Source organism: Natator depressus, chromosome 1, assembly GCF_965152275.1.
Source record: "Natator depressus isolate rNatDep1 chromosome 1, rNatDep2.hap1, whole genome shotgun sequence".
NCBI lineage: Eukaryota > Metazoa > Chordata > Testudines > Cheloniidae > Natator > Natator depressus.
In genome coordinates, this window is record NC_134234.1 from 221,363,594 (window position 1) to 221,381,825 (window position 18,232).

General features: G+C 45.0%; 1 protein-coding gene across 1 annotated transcript in view; it reads left to right on the forward strand.

Annotated features, from left to right (window-relative positions):
- LOC141975625 (potassium voltage-gated channel subfamily KQT member 1-like) overlaps window positions 1–17,880 on the forward strand; it is a 737,650-nt gene extending 719,770 nt beyond the window's left edge. Inside the window, exon 16 of the mRNA XM_074936161.1 lies at window positions 16,751–17,880. Coding sequence (XP_074792262.1) covers window positions 16,751–16,906 — 156 coding nt within the window. The 3' untranslated portion in view covers window positions 16,907–17,880. The remainder of the gene's footprint in view (window positions 1–16,750) is intronic.
- Window positions 17,881–18,232: the final 352 nt, after the last annotated feature.

Consider the following 18,232-nt stretch of genomic DNA (forward strand, 5'->3'; position numbering starts at 1 on the left):
TGCAAGCTTATATGAGTTCATCAATTTAACAAAGAAATTAATATGTACCAGGCTTGTTATCCCAAGGGGAGTCTCTGACACGCTTCAAACCAAACGCCCTGCTTCAGGTAGAATAAACAAACAAATTTATTAACTATAAAGATAGATTTTAAGTGATTATAAGTCAAAGCACAACAACTCAGATTTGGTCAAATGAAATGAAAGCAAAATGCATTCTAAGCTGTTCTTAACACTTGCAATGCCCTTACAAACTTAGATGCTTCTCACCACAGGCTGGCTGGTTGCTCTTCAGCCAGGCCTTTTTTTTTTTTTTTTGATTAGCGCTTCAGTCACTTGGTGTGGTGTCTGTAGGTGTAGGTGGAAGAGAGAGAGGATGGCAAATGTCTCTCCCTTTTATCATGTCCTTTCTTCCCTCTTGGCTTTGCTCCCCACTTCAGAGTCAGGTGAGCATTACTTCATCCCAGTCCCAAACTGGCCAAAGGAAGGGGGGGTGACTCACTCAAACTCCAACAGATTCTTTTGTTGCTGCCTAGGCAGCGTTCTTTGTTCCTCTGAGGCTGGGCTGAGTTTGTCCCATACGTGCCCTGATGAGGTGTGAACTGCCTCTCTGTTCTTGGAGAGGTTTTGCCTGGGCTTACTTTAAGCCATGAGGATACATTTTCAGCCTCATAACTATATACATGAAATTATAACCTATAACCTTACTATAACATCACTATAACAACCATGCTCAGTGCATCATGAGCCTTCTGAAGACACCCGACATGACAAACTTTACACTGGATACCATACAATCATTTTGTAAAGATTAACATGGGGGTGTTGGGTGTTCCCCCGAGGTACAGAGCATCACAGAAATGTAGTCCCAGGAGGAAGGGGATGCACAGTGGACAGGGGGCTGATTGGAGTTGTAGTTCCCTGTTTTGCAGATCTGTCAAAATATTCACACAGTGAAATCTCTATGAAGGTGGCATTAATATGGGTGTTTCGCTAGACACCTCAATTACCCAATCTGGCAGCCTCATCTTCTGCAAGGGATGAGTAGCATAGGTGCTGACTTTGTGGGTGTACCCACAGAAAAAAATTAGTGGGTGCTTAGCACCCACCAGCAGCCAGCTCCTCCCCCTCCCCCAATGCCTCCCACCCGCCAGCGGCCCCACCGATCAACACCTACCCTTCCCTCCCAGCGCCTCCCACCCACCGCAATCAGCAGTTCCGTGGCATGCAGGAGGCGCTGGGGTGAGGGGGAGGGGGAGGAACTGGGCAGGAAGAGGCGGGGCATGGGTGGGGCCTTGGGGGAAGGGGTAGAGTGGGGGCGGGACCTGGGACAGAGCAGGGATTGAGCACCCCCAGGGAAAGGAGGAAGCTGGTGTCTATGGTGCACAGTGATTAAGTCTCGAATTCTAAGTCAGTCCATATCCATTTGCAAAAACCTCCTGATAATGGGATCAAGTTAAACAAAGTATTTTTAGACTCATAGACTATAAGGCCAGAAGGGACCATTGTGATCATCTAGTCTGACCTCTTGCACATCACAGGCCACAGAACCTGACCCACCCACTCCTGTAATAGACCCATAACTTGTGGCTGAATTACTGAAGTCCTCAACTCATGATTTACAGGGAACCCACTATTTACTCAAGTGACCCAAACCCCATGCTGCTGGGGAAGGTGAAAAACCCCAGGGTCTCTGCCAATCTGACCTGGGGCAAAATTCCTTCCTGACCCCAAATATGGCAATCAGATGGACCCTGCACTACCAGCAGCCAGACACCTGAGAAAGAACTCTCTATAATAAAAACAATGAGGAGTCTGGTGGCACCTTAAAGACTAACAGATTTATTTGGGCATAAGCTTTCATGGGTAAAAAACCCCACTTCTTCAGATGCATTGAGTGAAAATTACAGATGTAGGCATTATTATACTGACACATGAAGAGAAAGGAGTTACCTTACAAGTGGAGAACCAGTGTTGACAGGGCCAATTCAATCAGGGTGGATGTAGTCCACTCACAATAATTGATGAGGAGGTGTCAATACCAGGAGAGGGAAAGTTGGAGATACTTGCTATTAGCAATCACAGATGGGCTATATGCCATTGTAAGTGATCTCATCATACCATCGTCTCCATAAATTTATTTAGCTCAATCTTAAAACAAGTCAGGTTTTTTGCCCTCACTGCTCCCCTTGGAAGGCTGTTCCAGAACTTCACTTCTCTGATGAGTAGAAACCTTCATTTCATTTCAAACCTAATCTTGGTAATGGATAGTTATATCCATTTGTTCTTGTGCCAGCATTCGCACTCAACTTAAATAATTCCTCTTCCTCCCTGGTGGTTGTCCCTGTGATTTATTTATAGAGACCAATCATATCTCCCCTCAGCCTTTGTTTGGTTACATTAAACAAGCCAAACTCTTTGAGTGTTCTCTTGTAAGGTTGGTTCTCCATTCCTCTGAGCATCCTAGTAGCCCTTCTCTGTTCCAGTTTGAATTCATCTTTCTTAAACATAGGAGACCAGAACTGCACACATTATTTCAAATGAGGTCTCACCAATGCCTTGTATGATGGCAATTACACTTCCTTCTCTCAACTGGAAATACCTACCTGATGCATCCTAGGATTGTGTTAGTTTTTTTCATGGCTGCAACACCTTGGCAGCTTGTAGTCATCTTGTGGCAATCAATACACTCAGGACTTTCTTCTCCTCTGTCGCTTTCAACTGAAAAGCCCACAGCTTATAGTGAAAATTCTTGTTGTTAGTCCCTCAGTGCATGACTTTGCACTATTCAGTTTCATCCCATTTCTGTTACTCCAGTTTTCAAGGTCCTCTGAATCTTCTCTATGATATTGTATATATGTATGTATGGAGGTCCTCCTCTATATTGGCAATACCTCCCACACTCCCACTTTTTGTGCCAAGGTTATGAATGAAAATGTTAAATTAGATTGGTCCCAAGACCAGTCCCCGAGGAACTCCACTAGTAGCCTCCCTCCAGCCTGTCAATTCACCTTTCAGTATGACCCATTGTAGTCTCCCCGTTAACCAGCTCCTTATCCACCTTTCAATTCTCATATTAATCCCCATCTTCTCCATTTCAGCTATTAAAAAAATTGGTTATCTTCTCAAAGAAAGAGATCACATTAGTCTGGCATGATCTAGCTTTTGTAAAACTATGTTGTATTAAAACAGAAGCAGCCATTTATCTACCAGTAATACCACCAAACCCATATCGTGAAGGACATCAGGCTTGATTCCAACTACAATGCCAGGAATGTAAAAGAGCATATAAGAGATTCTACCACTAAATTGGAATATAAAATAGTGCTGTATATAAATAAAAGTGTGTGCGTGTATGGTATGTATATTTTAGGAAACAGAGAAAACTTCTTCTGAAAGTACAATCCTTCCAGGTTTTTAGTATCCTGATCCCAGTCCAGCAAAACATTTAATCATATGCGTAACTTGAAGTCAGCGCAACTATTCATCTGCTTTGAGCTAGCGCCTGCTTGACTGGTTTGGACCCAGGGTGCTCAGCACCCTGCAGGACCAGGTCCTAGAAAAATAAGCCGCTGGTGGCCTCTCTTAAGTGGTGATCCAGTTGCTAGTAGACAGGTATCAATATAATAAAAGTGCTCACCATAATTCACACCTGTTGACAGTTTAAGCAAAAAGTACAAGATTTAAATGGGCCATAATATTTCATCCCAGGGTGGGTCTTCTAGTTCATGGTTGAAACTAATTGGATAAGTAAGGAGAGGAAAGTTGCAGGGAGGTTGCCTGCACTCAATCCATTTTATGGATAAAGGACTTTAGTCTTCCGAGCTGTCAATCTTTGGGCAGCACTACGAGCACACCATTTTTTTAACTCTTAAAAAATTAATAAGGTTTCAAACTATCCAATAGGCAAAATTGTGTTTGAATAATCGGATGTAGTTGTAGGCATAGAAGAGCCCATAAATCTAAATATAGGCTTTGCTGTACCTTATCAAACCACTGAACTGTTTAACACAAGAAACAGTACCATGTGACTTAGAGCTTGTCTACTTGAGAAAATTGTACCAGTTCAACTAAATCAGGGGTGGCCAACCTGAGTCTGACAAGGAGCCAGAATTTACCAATGTACATTGCCAAAGAGCCACAGTAATACATCAGCAGCCCCCCATCAGCTTCCCCCCTGCTCCCAGCGCCTCCCACCCACCGGCAGGCCCACCGATCAGCGCCTTCCCTCGCCGCACCTCCTGATCAGCTGTTTTGTGGCGTGCAGGAGGCTCTGGGGGAGTGGGGGGAGGAGTGTGAGCATGGCAGGCTCAGGGGAGCGGATGAGAAGGGGTGGAGAGGGGGCAGGGCCTGTGGCAGAGCCAGGGGTTGAGCAGTGAGCCCCCGCGGCACATTGGAAAGTTGGCGCCTGTAGCTCCAGCCCCGAAGTTGATGCCTATACAAGGAGCCGTATATTAACTTCTGAAGAGCCGCATGTGGATCTGGAGCCACAGGTTGGCCACCCCTGAACTAAATCATTAAAGAATTTTCTTGAGCTAAATCAAGTGTCCGTACAAGGGAGTTTCACCAACCGAACTAAATTAGTTTAGTTTATTAACTAATTTAGTTAAAATAGATACAAATTTTCCCATATAGAAAAGGCCTTAGGTGACCAGTCATCTTCCACAAATAATGAGTGATGACTACTGAGACACAGGGTATGTCTACACTGGCAGAGTTACACTGCTGGAAGTTACATTGCTATCCAGACAGCACTGAAGGGAAACCGCTGTCACGTGGTCACACAGTCAGCTGCCTGCGCAATAGCATGTTCACACTTGCGGCACTTGCAGTGGTGTTCAGAGCGGTGGACTCTGGGCAGCTATCCCACAGAGCACCTCTTCCTCTTCTGCTGCTAAGAGTTGTGGGAAGACAGAGGGGGTCAAGGGGCATCCTGGGTCCTGTCCCAATGCCCCGTGATGCATTGCTTCTCATCCCAGCAAACCCTGTGCTTCCGTCCACGTTTGGCAGCATCTTTCAACGGCTTGTGTACTGCGCACTCTGCCACTTTGGTCTTCAGGAATGGATCCCACACCGTTGACCAGTATGCCGCTCGCTCTCACTAACACGTCATGAGAGGCAGTGGAGTTATTCCTTTAACTACTACAAAGCAAGAGGAGTGTGACATTGATCTCACCACGCGTAGTAGCTACGACACGAGATTGCTTGTGGCATTCACGGAGGTGCTGACCACAGTGGCACGCTGCTTTTGGGTTCGGGAAACAAGCACTGGGTGGTGGGATCACGTCATGATGCACGTCTGGGATGAGGAGCAGTGGCTGCAGAACTTTCGGATGAGGAAAGCCACTTTCATGGGACTGTGTGAGGAGCTCGCCCCAGCTCTGCGGCACAAGGACACGCGGATGAGAGCTGCCCTGTCGTTGGAGAAGCGCATGGCGATTGCACTGTGGAAGCTGGCTACTCCAGACTGCTACCCATCGGTCGCTAACCAGTTCAGAGTGGGAAAGTCAACCACTGGAGTCGTGTTGATGGAAGTGTGCAGGGCCATTAATCGCATCCTGCTCCAAAAGACCGTGACTCTGGGCAACATGCGTGACATTGTGGCTGGCTTTGCACAAATGGGCTTCCCTAACTGCAGAGGGGTGATAGATGGCACACATATTCCAACGCTGGCACCAGACCGCATAGCCACCGAGTACCTTAATTGGAAGGGGTATTTTTCTATGGTTCTCCAGGCGCTTGTTGATCACTGTGGGTGTTTCATGGACATTAACACAGGCTGGTCCGGAAAGGTGCATGACACACACATCTTTCAGAACATTGGCCTGTTCAAGAAGCTGCAAGCAGGGACTTTCTTCCCGAACCAGAAGATCACCATAGGGGAAGTCAAAATGCCCACTGTAATCCTGGGAGACCCCGCCTAACCCTTAATTCCATGGTTTATGAAGCCATATACGGGGAACCTTGACAGCAGCAAGGAGTGGTTCAACAACAAGCTGAGCAAGTGCAGAATGGCTGTTGAGTATGTTTTTGGCCATTTAAAGGCCCACTGGTGCTGCCTAAATGGGGGGCTGGACCTGACCAATGACAATATTCTTATGCTTATAGCCGCGTGCTGTACACTCCATAATATTTGTGAAGGAAAAGGTGAAAGCTTCACTCAGGGCTGGACCACAGAGGTTCAGTGCCTGGACGCTGAATTTGAATAGCCAGAGACCAGGACTATTAGAGGGGCCCAGCACGGGGCCATAAGGATCAGGGATGCCTTGAGGCAGCAATTTGAAGCTGAAAGCCACTAATATTTGTTGCTATGCTCAGGAGTGCAGTGCTTGTAATGCTAGGAGGTGATTGTGATTGGTGCAGACGATGCACTGTGAAGGTTTAAGAAAATTGCCTGTTGCTTACCAGGGCTCTGTTTGCTTTCAATTAATGGAATAAAGATTGCTTTCAAACCAAAACAATTCTTTTATTAAAAAACAACAACCGGAGGAGAGAGACAAACAAAAAAACACATCAGCACTGTGGGGGATGGGGGAAGGTAGGGTCCCAGGAGGAGGTGGGGTCCTGGGATGGTTAAAGGTTTGTGTATGTCCAGGTATCATATGCAACCTTGTCCTCTGGAGTACAGTGCAGCGGGTACTGTTCTTCAGCAGAGCTAAACTGCAGACGGATGGGTGTTGAGTGCAGTGGGTACTGGGAGTCCGCAGGGCTGGACTGTGACGGGGCAGGAGTGGAATGTTGCGGGTACAGACTGGACCCAGGAGGTTGATAAGAGTGTGTTGGCGGTGTCTGGGGGGCTCCTGGGAAAGAGTTTTGTGACAGCAGCTGCAGGGGAGGGAGGGCACAGAACTGCTCGGTTTGCAGTGCTAGTAGCACCTGGAGCATGTCCGCTTGGCACTTCATAATGTTTAAGAGCCGCTCTGTGGCTTCGTTCTGGTGTGCCGCCTTCTCCTTTCGGTCCCTCTTCTCACTGTCCTGCCACTCCTTCAATTCCTGTTTCTCGGTGGCAGAGTGCATCATAACATCACGCAGAAAGTCCTCCTTAGTTTTCTGTGGCCACTTTCTAATTCTGCACAGCCGTTCAGCCGGCGATAATAAAGAGGGAGGCTGAGCTCCCAAGGTCATATCTGTGAAGTCAAAATGCGACATTTTACAGAAGCAGTATTGTTTGCAACACACAGACCACTGATTCAGTGATTTAAAACACAGCCAGTATTCACATACCTGTCACTAACTGGCCGACCCCAGGCAGGCACACATGAGCCACAAGACCCCCAAAATGGTGAGTATCTGCAGGGGCAGGGGAAATCAGTGTACCCTACTGTACACTTGGCATGTGACTCTTGGGGAGAGCCAGCACTGTGGGGGCAGGGGCTTATAATCATTACTGTCCCCATGTTTTCCACAGGCTGTGTTCATTATGGAAGATATTTCGCTGCTGAGGATGAGCAGGGAATCAAGGGAGGGTCTTCTCCAAGACTGTGGCTTCTGCCCTGGCCCTTATGCAGCTCACCTGTGTGCAGCAGTTGTCCCCACCACCAGTGACAGCACAGTGGCATGGGAAAGTTACCCTTAATGGGGCATGAAACACAGCAGCTCTGCCAAAGAACCTGCGGCAGTGGATTGCCCAGTATCTCCATGAGAGTTTCCTGGAGAACTCTGAGGCAGATTCCCGGGAAGTGAGGGAGTCAGTGAACACCTGGTTCTGCTGCTCAGACTAGGCATGTGGGGGTACGCACATCCTACAGACACAAGCCTGCTTTCTGCAACCCTCCTGCCACCACCAACTAGCTTCAGTGATTCCCAAAATCAAAGACACTTATCAGGGGCCTCCTCTCCTGTTTGCGCTTCACCAAGCTCTGACCACTGTGACTGGCTAGCCTCCTCCAGGGTAGAAAAGAGCTCCTGGCTGCATGCATCTCTGACCTCCGAGTCGCCCTCTGCCTCTGGGTCCCCCTCCCCCTCCACATCCTTCTCCAAGATTTCCTCCTCCTGGCTCGGTCCACTCTCGACTGGCACGCGAGCCAACGAAGTATCCACAGTGGCCTTCGCACTGGAGGTGGGGTCGCTGCCGAGTATCATGTCCCGCTCTTTGTAGAACCGGCAGCACCGGAGCGGTGGTTTGCCTCCCGTGCCTTGTGGTAGGCGCTCCGCAGCTCCTTCACTTTGGCCCTGCACTGCAGTGTGTCCTGGTCATGGCCCCTTTCAGTCATGCATTGTGAAATCTGTCCGTAGGTATCATGATTCCTATGGCTGGAGCGCAGCTGGGACTAGACAGCCTCCTCTCCCCAAATGCTGATGTGGTCCAGCAGCTCGGCATTGCTCCAAGCTGGGGATCGCCTGGTGCGTGGAGCAGGCAAGGCCACCTGGAGAGATGTGCTGAGACCACTGCACACATCAGTGAGCAAACAGGAAGGGGACTTTCAAAATTCCCAAGGAATGTACAGGGTGGGGCTAACGGTTGGTCACCTGAGGGCAGGGCAGTAGAGTTCAAACTGATGACCAGAGAGGCGAGAACAGGCATTGTGAGACACCTCCCGGTGGCCAATCGCAGCGCTGTAATCAGCCACGGTGTCTACACTGGCACCACAGTGCTGAACCCCCGGCGCAGAAAGCTCTACACCTCTCGTCGAGGTGGGTTTTTTACAGCGCTGCAACTGCGCAGTTTCTGTGCAGGAAGTGGCTTGGCAGTGTGTACAGTTTGTACGGGAGTGTGTGTGAGTGCGTGCGTGTGTGTGTGTGTACGGGAGTTACAGCGCAGAAAGCTGCTTTACTGCTCAGAAACTTGCCCGTGTAGACAAGGCCACAGTTAAAATGAAGAGTTTCAGCAGCACCACTAAACTGACAGATGTTTGCATAAAGTCTTCTACTGATAGCAAATAAATAGGTAAAAATGACTCTGGTAATTCACAAGCAAAGAAAACAGGGTTAGAGTGATCAAATCCAATGATGCAACTACTAGTTTGCTCATTTCTAATTATTAGGCAAACAGGAGATCAAAGAGAATCCGGCTAAGCTGTAAACCAAGCACATTGTGAAGTTTTGGAATAAGGTCTTTTAAAAAGCCTGTCTTCTATCCCCCATACCAGTGTTGTGTTCTGCACTATAGCACTAACATTCTGGATATTTTCATAAAGACTCTGCTTTTCAGCTCAGCTATTTTGATCAGCTTCGCTGGGATTGTGGAAGTCTGGATTGCTATGTGCCCAAGGAAAAAGGAACTTTCAGAAGGTGAAAACTTTTTTTAAAAAATGTAATACAGGCCAACATCCACTTAGCAGAACATAAGCATGTTTGTGGGTTCACAATTTAGTGTTCCAGCAGCATATCTTCCCCTTATACTCCTCATCTGGAAGCAGTGCAAGTCAGTGAGTTGTTCACATATTTGATTTCTGCCTTCCAAGCCTCCAGAAATAATATTTAAAAGACAGACACACCCATGAAGGGGAACATTTTTGTTTTAAATTGAGTGAACTTTCTGAAGATTATGTGGCTACTTCAATTCACTTTTTCCCTCTTTTGTTTATTGTATAGTTTGCTTTTTGTGTGTGTGTGAGGAGAGGCAGACAGACGGAGAAAAAATTAAGCTCACTCATAATGATTAGGAATCTATCCAGCCTGTGGTAAATTTGACAGCACAATTCAGTCTTCCACATTGCTGTCATTCTTAGGGTCCCCATTTTCAAACTGCAGAAATCCTTTACAGATAATCAGTGTGAACTCACTGGGCTAAAATGAAGTATTTAAAAAGGGGCCAAAGGCCCTGGTTTTCACAAAGGCAGACTTATAAGCAACCGCAGATGACAAACAGTCAGATACAGAATGCAAACACTGTGTTCAAGGTTAAGAGCTCTGACTTGCTGAGGCCCAGTGGCTAACATGACCCAATTCCCCTTTGCTCCCTGCTATGACTCATTGGAGCTGGTTTCAAGACTCTTTTTTTAACTCTACCACATGCCATTATAGAATCATAGTTCCTTCTCAGAAGGAATGCTAACACAAATATAAATCTCAACAACTCACCCTAAAGCCCCAATAGCAACTTCATCTTTCAAACTGCATTTCCAGTCTCCTTTCTAAAGGGTAGTTGAGGGTATTTTAAAGCATTAAAGTTTGTAGATTGTCTCTGGAGCTCTTTTGTAATGTGGAGGAGCAGAAGTTTTGTTGCCATTTGCCAGTGGACAGCTGCCAAACTCACCTGTCTCCAAGGAGCCTACGAGGAGCGTATCACGTCTCTGAAAATTCTGTGGTTAGGCCTGCTGGCTTCTCACTTTACTCAGCTGAGAAATGTGTTCCAAATTTAACCCTTTGCCCTTGCATTTGCCTGGATATGTTATTCCAAACTGACAACTTGTCCTATTTGCAGCTAGGCTGAGGGAAAGTGGCAGTTGTTAGGAGATTTAGCAGGGTTAGCTACATTATGCCTGAGTGTCTAGGGAAAATTAGGGCCTGATTCTGAAAGTTTTACTCATGTGGCAGCCTTGACTCCTGAGAGTAACGCCACATACCTCAGACAGGCCCTGAGTTGCCAAACATCTCATTTTGCATCTATTAAGCGAGGTTGGCTAGCCTAACATTTTGTATCAATTTTAAAAAGTTTCTCAGCCCCAATCCAGCAAAGTATTGAAGCATGCATCTTTCTTTAAATGAGTGGTTCCAGAGTAACAGCCGTGTTAGTCTGTATTCGTAAAAAGAAAAAAGAAAAGGAGTACTTGTGGCACCTTAGAGACTAACCAATTTATTTGAGCATGAGCTTTCGTGAGCTACAGCTCACTTCATCGGATGCATAGCATATTGTGGAAACTGCAGAAGACATTATATACACACAGAGACCATGAAACAAAACTTCCTCCCACCCCACTGTCCTGCTTGACTTCAGTGGGATTATGCCCATGCTTAGCTGGTACATGCTTATGTATGTAGCTGAACTGGGGCCATAAAGCAGGGGACTGGAGGACTTGTGCTTAAAGCACAGGATTGAGAATCAGGAGAGTTCTGCTACAGATTTCCGCTCTGAGTTTGGCCAAGTCACTTAATCTCTCTGTGCCTGAGTTCCTCATCTGTAAAATGGGCATTAAAATACAGTGTATATCTAACATGCACAGGAATGGTGTGAGGCTCAGTTTATTAATGACTGGGAAGCTTTTTCAGGCCCTTGTATAGAAGACACTATGGAAATGCAAAATGTTATCTCTGTTGGTAAAGTGCCATGCAATTCTTTTTATGTGGTGGATTTTTTTTTCCTTTTAAACAAAAACTTTGGTGCTTCTTCCTACTGGAGAAAATACATAAATCCTGTAACAAAACTATTATCACTTACATGCTTTCACTGAACTGGTACATTGAGAAGCACGGTATTTTTGAATGATTATAAAACATGTTGGCATAATAGATTTAAGATCCAAGCATATACTTTAGAGCAAAATTGACAAAATCTCACTACAGAAGTCCTTAAAATGTCTTTTATCCATCTGGTCGTATTTTCCTACTTAAAGCTCTTATACCCCCATCTTCTTAGTGTGTAGTAACTCTGGTTTAATTTCTGCTCTGTACATTATTTCTGCTTAAGAAAGATTCTGTTGAGTCACGACTGGCGTCAGCCAAACAGGCTTTTCAAGAACTGGGGAGCAAGAAAATCAAGGCTGTGGTTTCTAAATTAATTCCAGGCTGCTTAACCCTTACAGCTCGAGTGTTTTCCAGATTTCCAGCCGAATACATGCTTAACAGAACATGCCGATTTTCTGTCTCCATACGTTTTTCTCTGTCTGTGTATGCAACACTCTACACACACGGGGTACATCTACACTCCAGCTGGGGTTGTGGTTTATAGTTTCGTGTAGGCCAGTGGTTCTCAGACTTTTGTATTGGTGACCTCTTTCACACAGCAAGCCTCTGAGTGTGACCCCCTTATAAATTAAAAACACATTTTTTTATATTTAACACCATTATAAATGCTGGAGGCAAAGCGGGGTTTGGGGGGTGGAGGCTAACAGCTCACAACCCCCATGTAATAACTTTGTGACCCCCTGAGGAGTCACGGCCCCCAGTTTGAGACGTGTGAAGCCCACACCATCCTCTCTTCTATTTTTAGGAGCAAGCCAGAGTATAGCTAATGCTGGTACGTCTACACACACTGCTATTTTCATCCCCCAGCTACAATGTAGATGTATCCGTACACACCCACCACTGTGACATCATAATACCTCAGCAATGAGCTGTTCAATGAGTGACTTGACTCAAATTGTCAGACCCTGTCATCCGCTCACCTCTGACCCACAGTCCCACCACTCGGTAAACAGCTATGATGAAGATGGGAGTGCAGAAGGCTGGAAAGAAGAGGAAGAAAAAGAGGGCACAGAGGAGAGGAAAGGCAGGATTCTCTTACTCCAACCATAAGAAATGTTCAGAGCGTCAGACAGCTTGGACTAAATTCACCCCCATGTCATTTCATTGATGTATTGCTCCAAAGGGTTAAGAAATGAGAACAGGTCTGTTTCTACCATTGACTAAATTCGGGAGAGAGCTGCTGTAACAGCATTAACCCCTTTCAGGCTGATTTCTGAGTTACACGACAAGTAAATGGTCAGAGTACCACAGATGATATAGGGGGCATGGTGGACCAGGAGGAGGATGGAACTCCCTTATAACCATCAGTTACTGTTTGGTCCTTTAAGGGCCACATGCTGCTAGTATAAGTTAGAGCAACTCTGAGGCTGCTCTCACTCACCTTAGGCCAGGACCAGCACAGGCTGGCCCAGAGAATCAGGGAGCTTAATAAGCAATGTGACATCCCACTCCCCTTCCTGCCCCAAGTGGTGCTCAGACAGGGGGGAAATCTTCCCCATTGTATTCATAGTATTCTATAACTTTCAGATAAAAATCTGAGATAAGATGGAATCAAGGTTTTATTGGCTTCCAATAAAGGCCTGTCAGCCAACCACAAGGGAATTGGGTGGATTTTGTTTTAGAGATTTTAATAAAAACTAGAGACACTACCACCAAATACCACCCCTCCCCCCGCTTTTTTTTCGTAACAGACTCAGGGGTAAGGGTTATGTCCCTGAGTAACCTCTAAGATCATTAGCATGGTGTTGAAACCCTCTAACCACTGAAACATGAGTCTCTGAAAACTCACCTCCACTCAAACCAATTCCAACCCCAGACTGTCTTTAGCAGTTTAGAATCCACAGCAAAAGGTTCATGCCATACCCATGTCCCTGGTTGTTGTGACAATGCTATATAGCCAGATATAAATGGTCTATGGCAACTGTTGGCGTTAACTTCAATAAGGTTGTAAATCAGTTATTTTAAGCTAGCATTACTAGAACATAATAGTTGCTGAAAAATAAAAGTTTGAAAGCTAAGCCATGTGGAGTTAAGGTTCCGCAATCACCTTAACTCTGACCTTCAACCCTCAGTCCAACCCACTTTATGGGGACATGGGTCTATTATAAGTATTACAGTAATTTTAGAAGCTTTTATAACATTTGATTACACAAGAAGAGGAAATGCATTCCACCCATATGCCTCAGTGTCTTTTGCTAATGATGGTACTCTTACTTCACTCGTCAATTTATGCAGAGTGGCTGGGATACAGGCGCACAGCAGACCTGTTTCTGAAGGGTGTCGCCTTCAGATCCATTTAGGGATGTGTGTAGGAATGGAGATCTCAGATACAGTGGGTCCCCAGTTGGTATACAGAGTGTTGATTAAGTAATAAGGTTTTTCTGGGTAGCAGTGGAATGGTAGAGGTGGACAGTGCTGTTTCTGTAACATATACAGTAAATAAATTAATAGCAAATTGTCCTGGAGCCTTGTGATTTTTGTTTTTCCCCTTTTGACCCCTACTGTGGTAGAAATGATGCTGTTGTAGTGGGAGATACCACCCTGTTCATGCCTTCAGGCAGGGAGATGTGTGGAAATGAAATTCTGCTCCTACCTAATTGCCCCTCCAGGGATTTAGCATGGTGAAGGAAGGAGTGCAGATTCTGCTGCTAAAAGAGAGGTTCAGTCCCATTCTATCTCCCCCATGGTTGGACAGGAAGCACCAGTGCTTAGGGACTGGCAGGAGCATGGCCAGTTTCTCCTGGTTGCACTGTTGAGAGAATCACTGAATTAAAGGGCAGGCATTTCAGCGGGGACACTGTATGTGTGTCTGTCTCTCTGTTGGGAGGGCAGATCTCCACCACTGCCTTTCCCGCCAAGTGGCAGGTTGTCTATATGTAAAGATACTGGCAGCCACGGTGATGTAACTTACACAGACAATCCTGGTGGCCAGTGGGTGAGTATAATGAGAGCAAGTGGGGGTAGGAGAGTGAATAATGTGCTGCTGTTGTTTTTTAAAGAACTCTCAACCTGATAGACGTTCAATTCTGGCAGCTATTGTAAATTTCCTAAGCTATCCTTTTTAAAAAAACAAAAAAGGCTAGATATATCTCTTTAAATGAAAGATTTGTTTAGATCCAGTATCACTTTAAAGGTTCAACCATCATTAGACCCAGTGGGGACAGATCAGAGTTTTCAAAGGTTCAGAGTTTCACATCAGATAACTCCAAAATGAACCATCCAACATTCCTTAAAATACTAGTTCTCCTTGGGCTCGCCTGCACTACAAAGCTGTACTGCATTGGAGCCCTGTTGTGAACAACAGAGGCAGCTGACATGATACTGACCAGGACTTTGCAGTCACAGGAGCCAGAACAATTCATGTTCAGCATAGTGTCAGATAATCGTGATGGAATCCTGCAGGTTTAATCATGATTAGCTCACAAGATGCTGAAGGTGGCAACATTTTGTAGTGTGGATCAATCCCTCAGCAAAACTGAATAATGCCAATGTGGGGTTTCTGGGCCGAAGCCAAGATTTTTCAACATGATTAGTGATTTTGGGGTACCTCCATTTTCTTTAGTGTCCAGCTTGACACACCTTGAAGGGGCCTGATTTTCAGAAAGTGTGCGTCCACCCTCTGAAAACCAGGCTCCTTCAAGGAGCCTTCAGTTGGGCACCCAAAACCATGACTCATTTTTTAAAATCTTGGCCCAAATCATGTTTGAAATGACATTTCATACACATGAGAAGACTTTTCCAAAAGCAGAATAGCCCTCTCGTTTTTCAAACTTGCATCTCCAAGGCATCTTGTTGGATAGAACCCAGCTGTCAACAAAAAACGTAAAAAGTTCTTCTCTGTCTAGGTTTCAGAGTAACAGCCGTGTTAGTCTGTATTCGCAAAAAGAAAAGGAGTACTTGTGGCACCTTAGAGACTAACCAATTTATTTGAGCATAAGCTTTCGTGAGCTACAGCTCACTTCATCGGATGCATACTGTGGAAAGTGTAGAAGATCTTTCTATATACACACAAAGCATGAAAAAATACCTCCCCCCACCGCACTCTCCTGCTGGCAATAGCTTATCTAAAGTGATCACTCTCCTTACAATGTGCTGGAAATGGCCCACCTTGATTATCATACACATAGTAAGGAGAGTGGTCACTTTAGACAGACGTTCTTGTTAAACCCTGGATTTGTGCTGGAAATGGCCCACCTTGATTATCATACACATTGGAAGGAGAGTGGTCACTTTAGATAAGCTATTACCAGCAGGAGAGTGGGTTTGTGTGTATGTGGGGGGGAGGAGGTGAGAAAACCTGGATTTGTGCTGGAAATGGCCCAACTTGATTATTATACACATTGGAAGGAGAGTGATCATTTTAGATAAGCTATTACCAGCAGGAGAGTGGGGTGGGAGGAGGTATTTTTTCATGCTTTGTCTTTATATAAAAAGATCTCCTACACTTTCCACAGTATGCATCCGATGAAGTGAGCTGTAGCTCACGAAAGCTTATGCTCAGATAAATTGGTTTGTCTCTAAGGTGCCACAAGTACTCCTTTTCTTTTTGCTTCTCTGTCTAGAGAACAAGCATGAGAAATTTCGGCTGGAAAGCCAGTGATTTAATGAAGTGAAAGGAGCAATCAAAATCAAGCTTCTAATAGATAGTTAGTCTTTATACCATAGATCCATAATTTACCAGCAAACTAGAGCTCTGATATTCTTTGTAGGCCAACCTTCGAATGATGTACATAAATGCACATCGTACTAGCTAAATCTCCAATCATAATACATACCACAGAGTTGTCTATCATAAGTGCAGGAAGGGGATCATTCAGTGTCCCAAGATAGTAATATGGAGTAATGGCCTAAATCTGAGGAAGGCAGAAGTGTAAAATAGACTTGGGGAAAGAGGGAGGAATTAAGATAATTTGAGCAGTGCAATACATTATCAAAGCAGATCTTCAAAGGAGGCACCCTCAGTACAGATGATCTAAGATAGGTTAGATAAGACACTTCTGGGAATGCTGTAGTGATCATCCCTGCAAAATGCAGAGGGTCAGAGGGGATGACTCAGCTAGCCTTTGCTGGGCCTGCTTTCTAGGACCACTAATCTGCTATTTCTGTGGCTTTGCCAGTGACTTTATTATAGCATACGGTTTGATCTTCACATTAGCCTAAGCACAGAACTGTGCACAACACAGTGGTCTGGGGAGTTGTAGAAGCCTCTTGTTTTTGTATTTGGTTTACATGGGTTTGTGAAGATTCCAGTCCTATACAAAATAGTTCTATTTCCAATATTATCAGGCTGCCCCTTTGCAGCAGCACTGCCATTCTCTTTTAAAATACGTGTAGGTAAGCACAAGAGTGAACAGGCAGAGGGTGTGTGACCATCTGATAGACCATCCGCTTTGTGATTTCCTAACAGGTCATGCAGATGGACCAAAAGCTTGATGACATCCTGAGCAGTCTCCAAACTCAATTTGGCACTCAGCCACAAGCGCAGACCTCAACCCCAGCCACCCCACTCGGTAGACGTTTTCGGTCATCCTTGGATTCCCCTCCTATGAACCGGAAAATGTAAAAGCGGCAGGATACCACCTGGTCACCTTCTCCTTCTTTCAAGTATGGTTACTTTATTATTGATGTCTGGAACTTCTGCATTCGTCATTGGCTGAAGTTAAATATTCTGCGGCAGTCTGTTAAATTAAAAAAAGCAAAAAAGCTCATCACGCCCTGATGTGTACAAAGCCACAAACTTTTGCACCCAATATCTTAGCAATTATGGGAGAATCCATGTCAGCTTGTGGGATGCTGATAGTGTGGTAGTATTTAGGCGGACTGTACCCATATATACACACACACAGAGCACACTGTTAAAGTGAGAATCCCATAACAGGGTAGGACAACTCTCATTCGTAGGTAAAACGAAAGAGGATTGCCTTTTTGGCACTCGCTCTTCTGTTCGCACTAGCTTAATGCATGCAGCATGCTCGAGCAGGGGAGGGGGCCAGCATTTGAACAGGAAACAAATGGAAATCAGTGAACAGGAAAATTAAACAGCATGTTTTGAAGTAAAGACTTCAACCAAGCAGCGAAGATCATGAAAGGGGCAGATTTATCTGCTAGTTTGAATGACAAAGTAAAGACAACAGGCTACTGATTAAAAATATGAAAGTGTACAGAGGCTGGTTGACATGCGAAAGACTGAAGCAAGACCTCAGCTAATTAAAGCAAAGCGTTTGCCAATGTGACGAGATGCACGTTGGAACAGACAGAAATGAGAGATAAAATCTGCTTCGGGTAACAGCACAAGAACATTTTAATAGCTATCAGCTGCACTGATGACTGTTATCCAGAATGTTCTCACTGTTTTACTTTCAGTCAGTGAGGATTATTGACTCCAGTTGCCTTATTTTTAATAAATGAAATTGGTATAATAACGAGATGCGTAAAAACATGCAAAGCCCAGTTTGAATGACTGAACTAACCCTGTACAGCCGCAGTGCTGCCGGCGTGATGTTGAATGACAATGTTTTGAAAAAACAAATGCACACACACTGTAGATGAAAGCTAGTCTTTATCTAAATAAAGTGCTGTATATAAAAATGCTGTGTTTTCATGTAATTTGATTGTAAATTGAGTACATGTGCTGGCTGAAGTATTGTTTCTGTGAAATGCTAATGATGCGTACAATTACCTGTGTAAGAAAATGTATCTTCTCTTGCACATCAGCCAAGCAATAATATTGCTGAATATGTAAATAATAATGGTAAATAAAAAGGTATATTGTTATTTACTCAGGCCTTTTTTATATTTGTCTTGATGTTTCGTGGTAAGTAGAGTCAACCTAATTCAGAAGAAACTAAAATCAAACCGAGGTCTTTGAACCCTGTAACAGCTTGCAGTG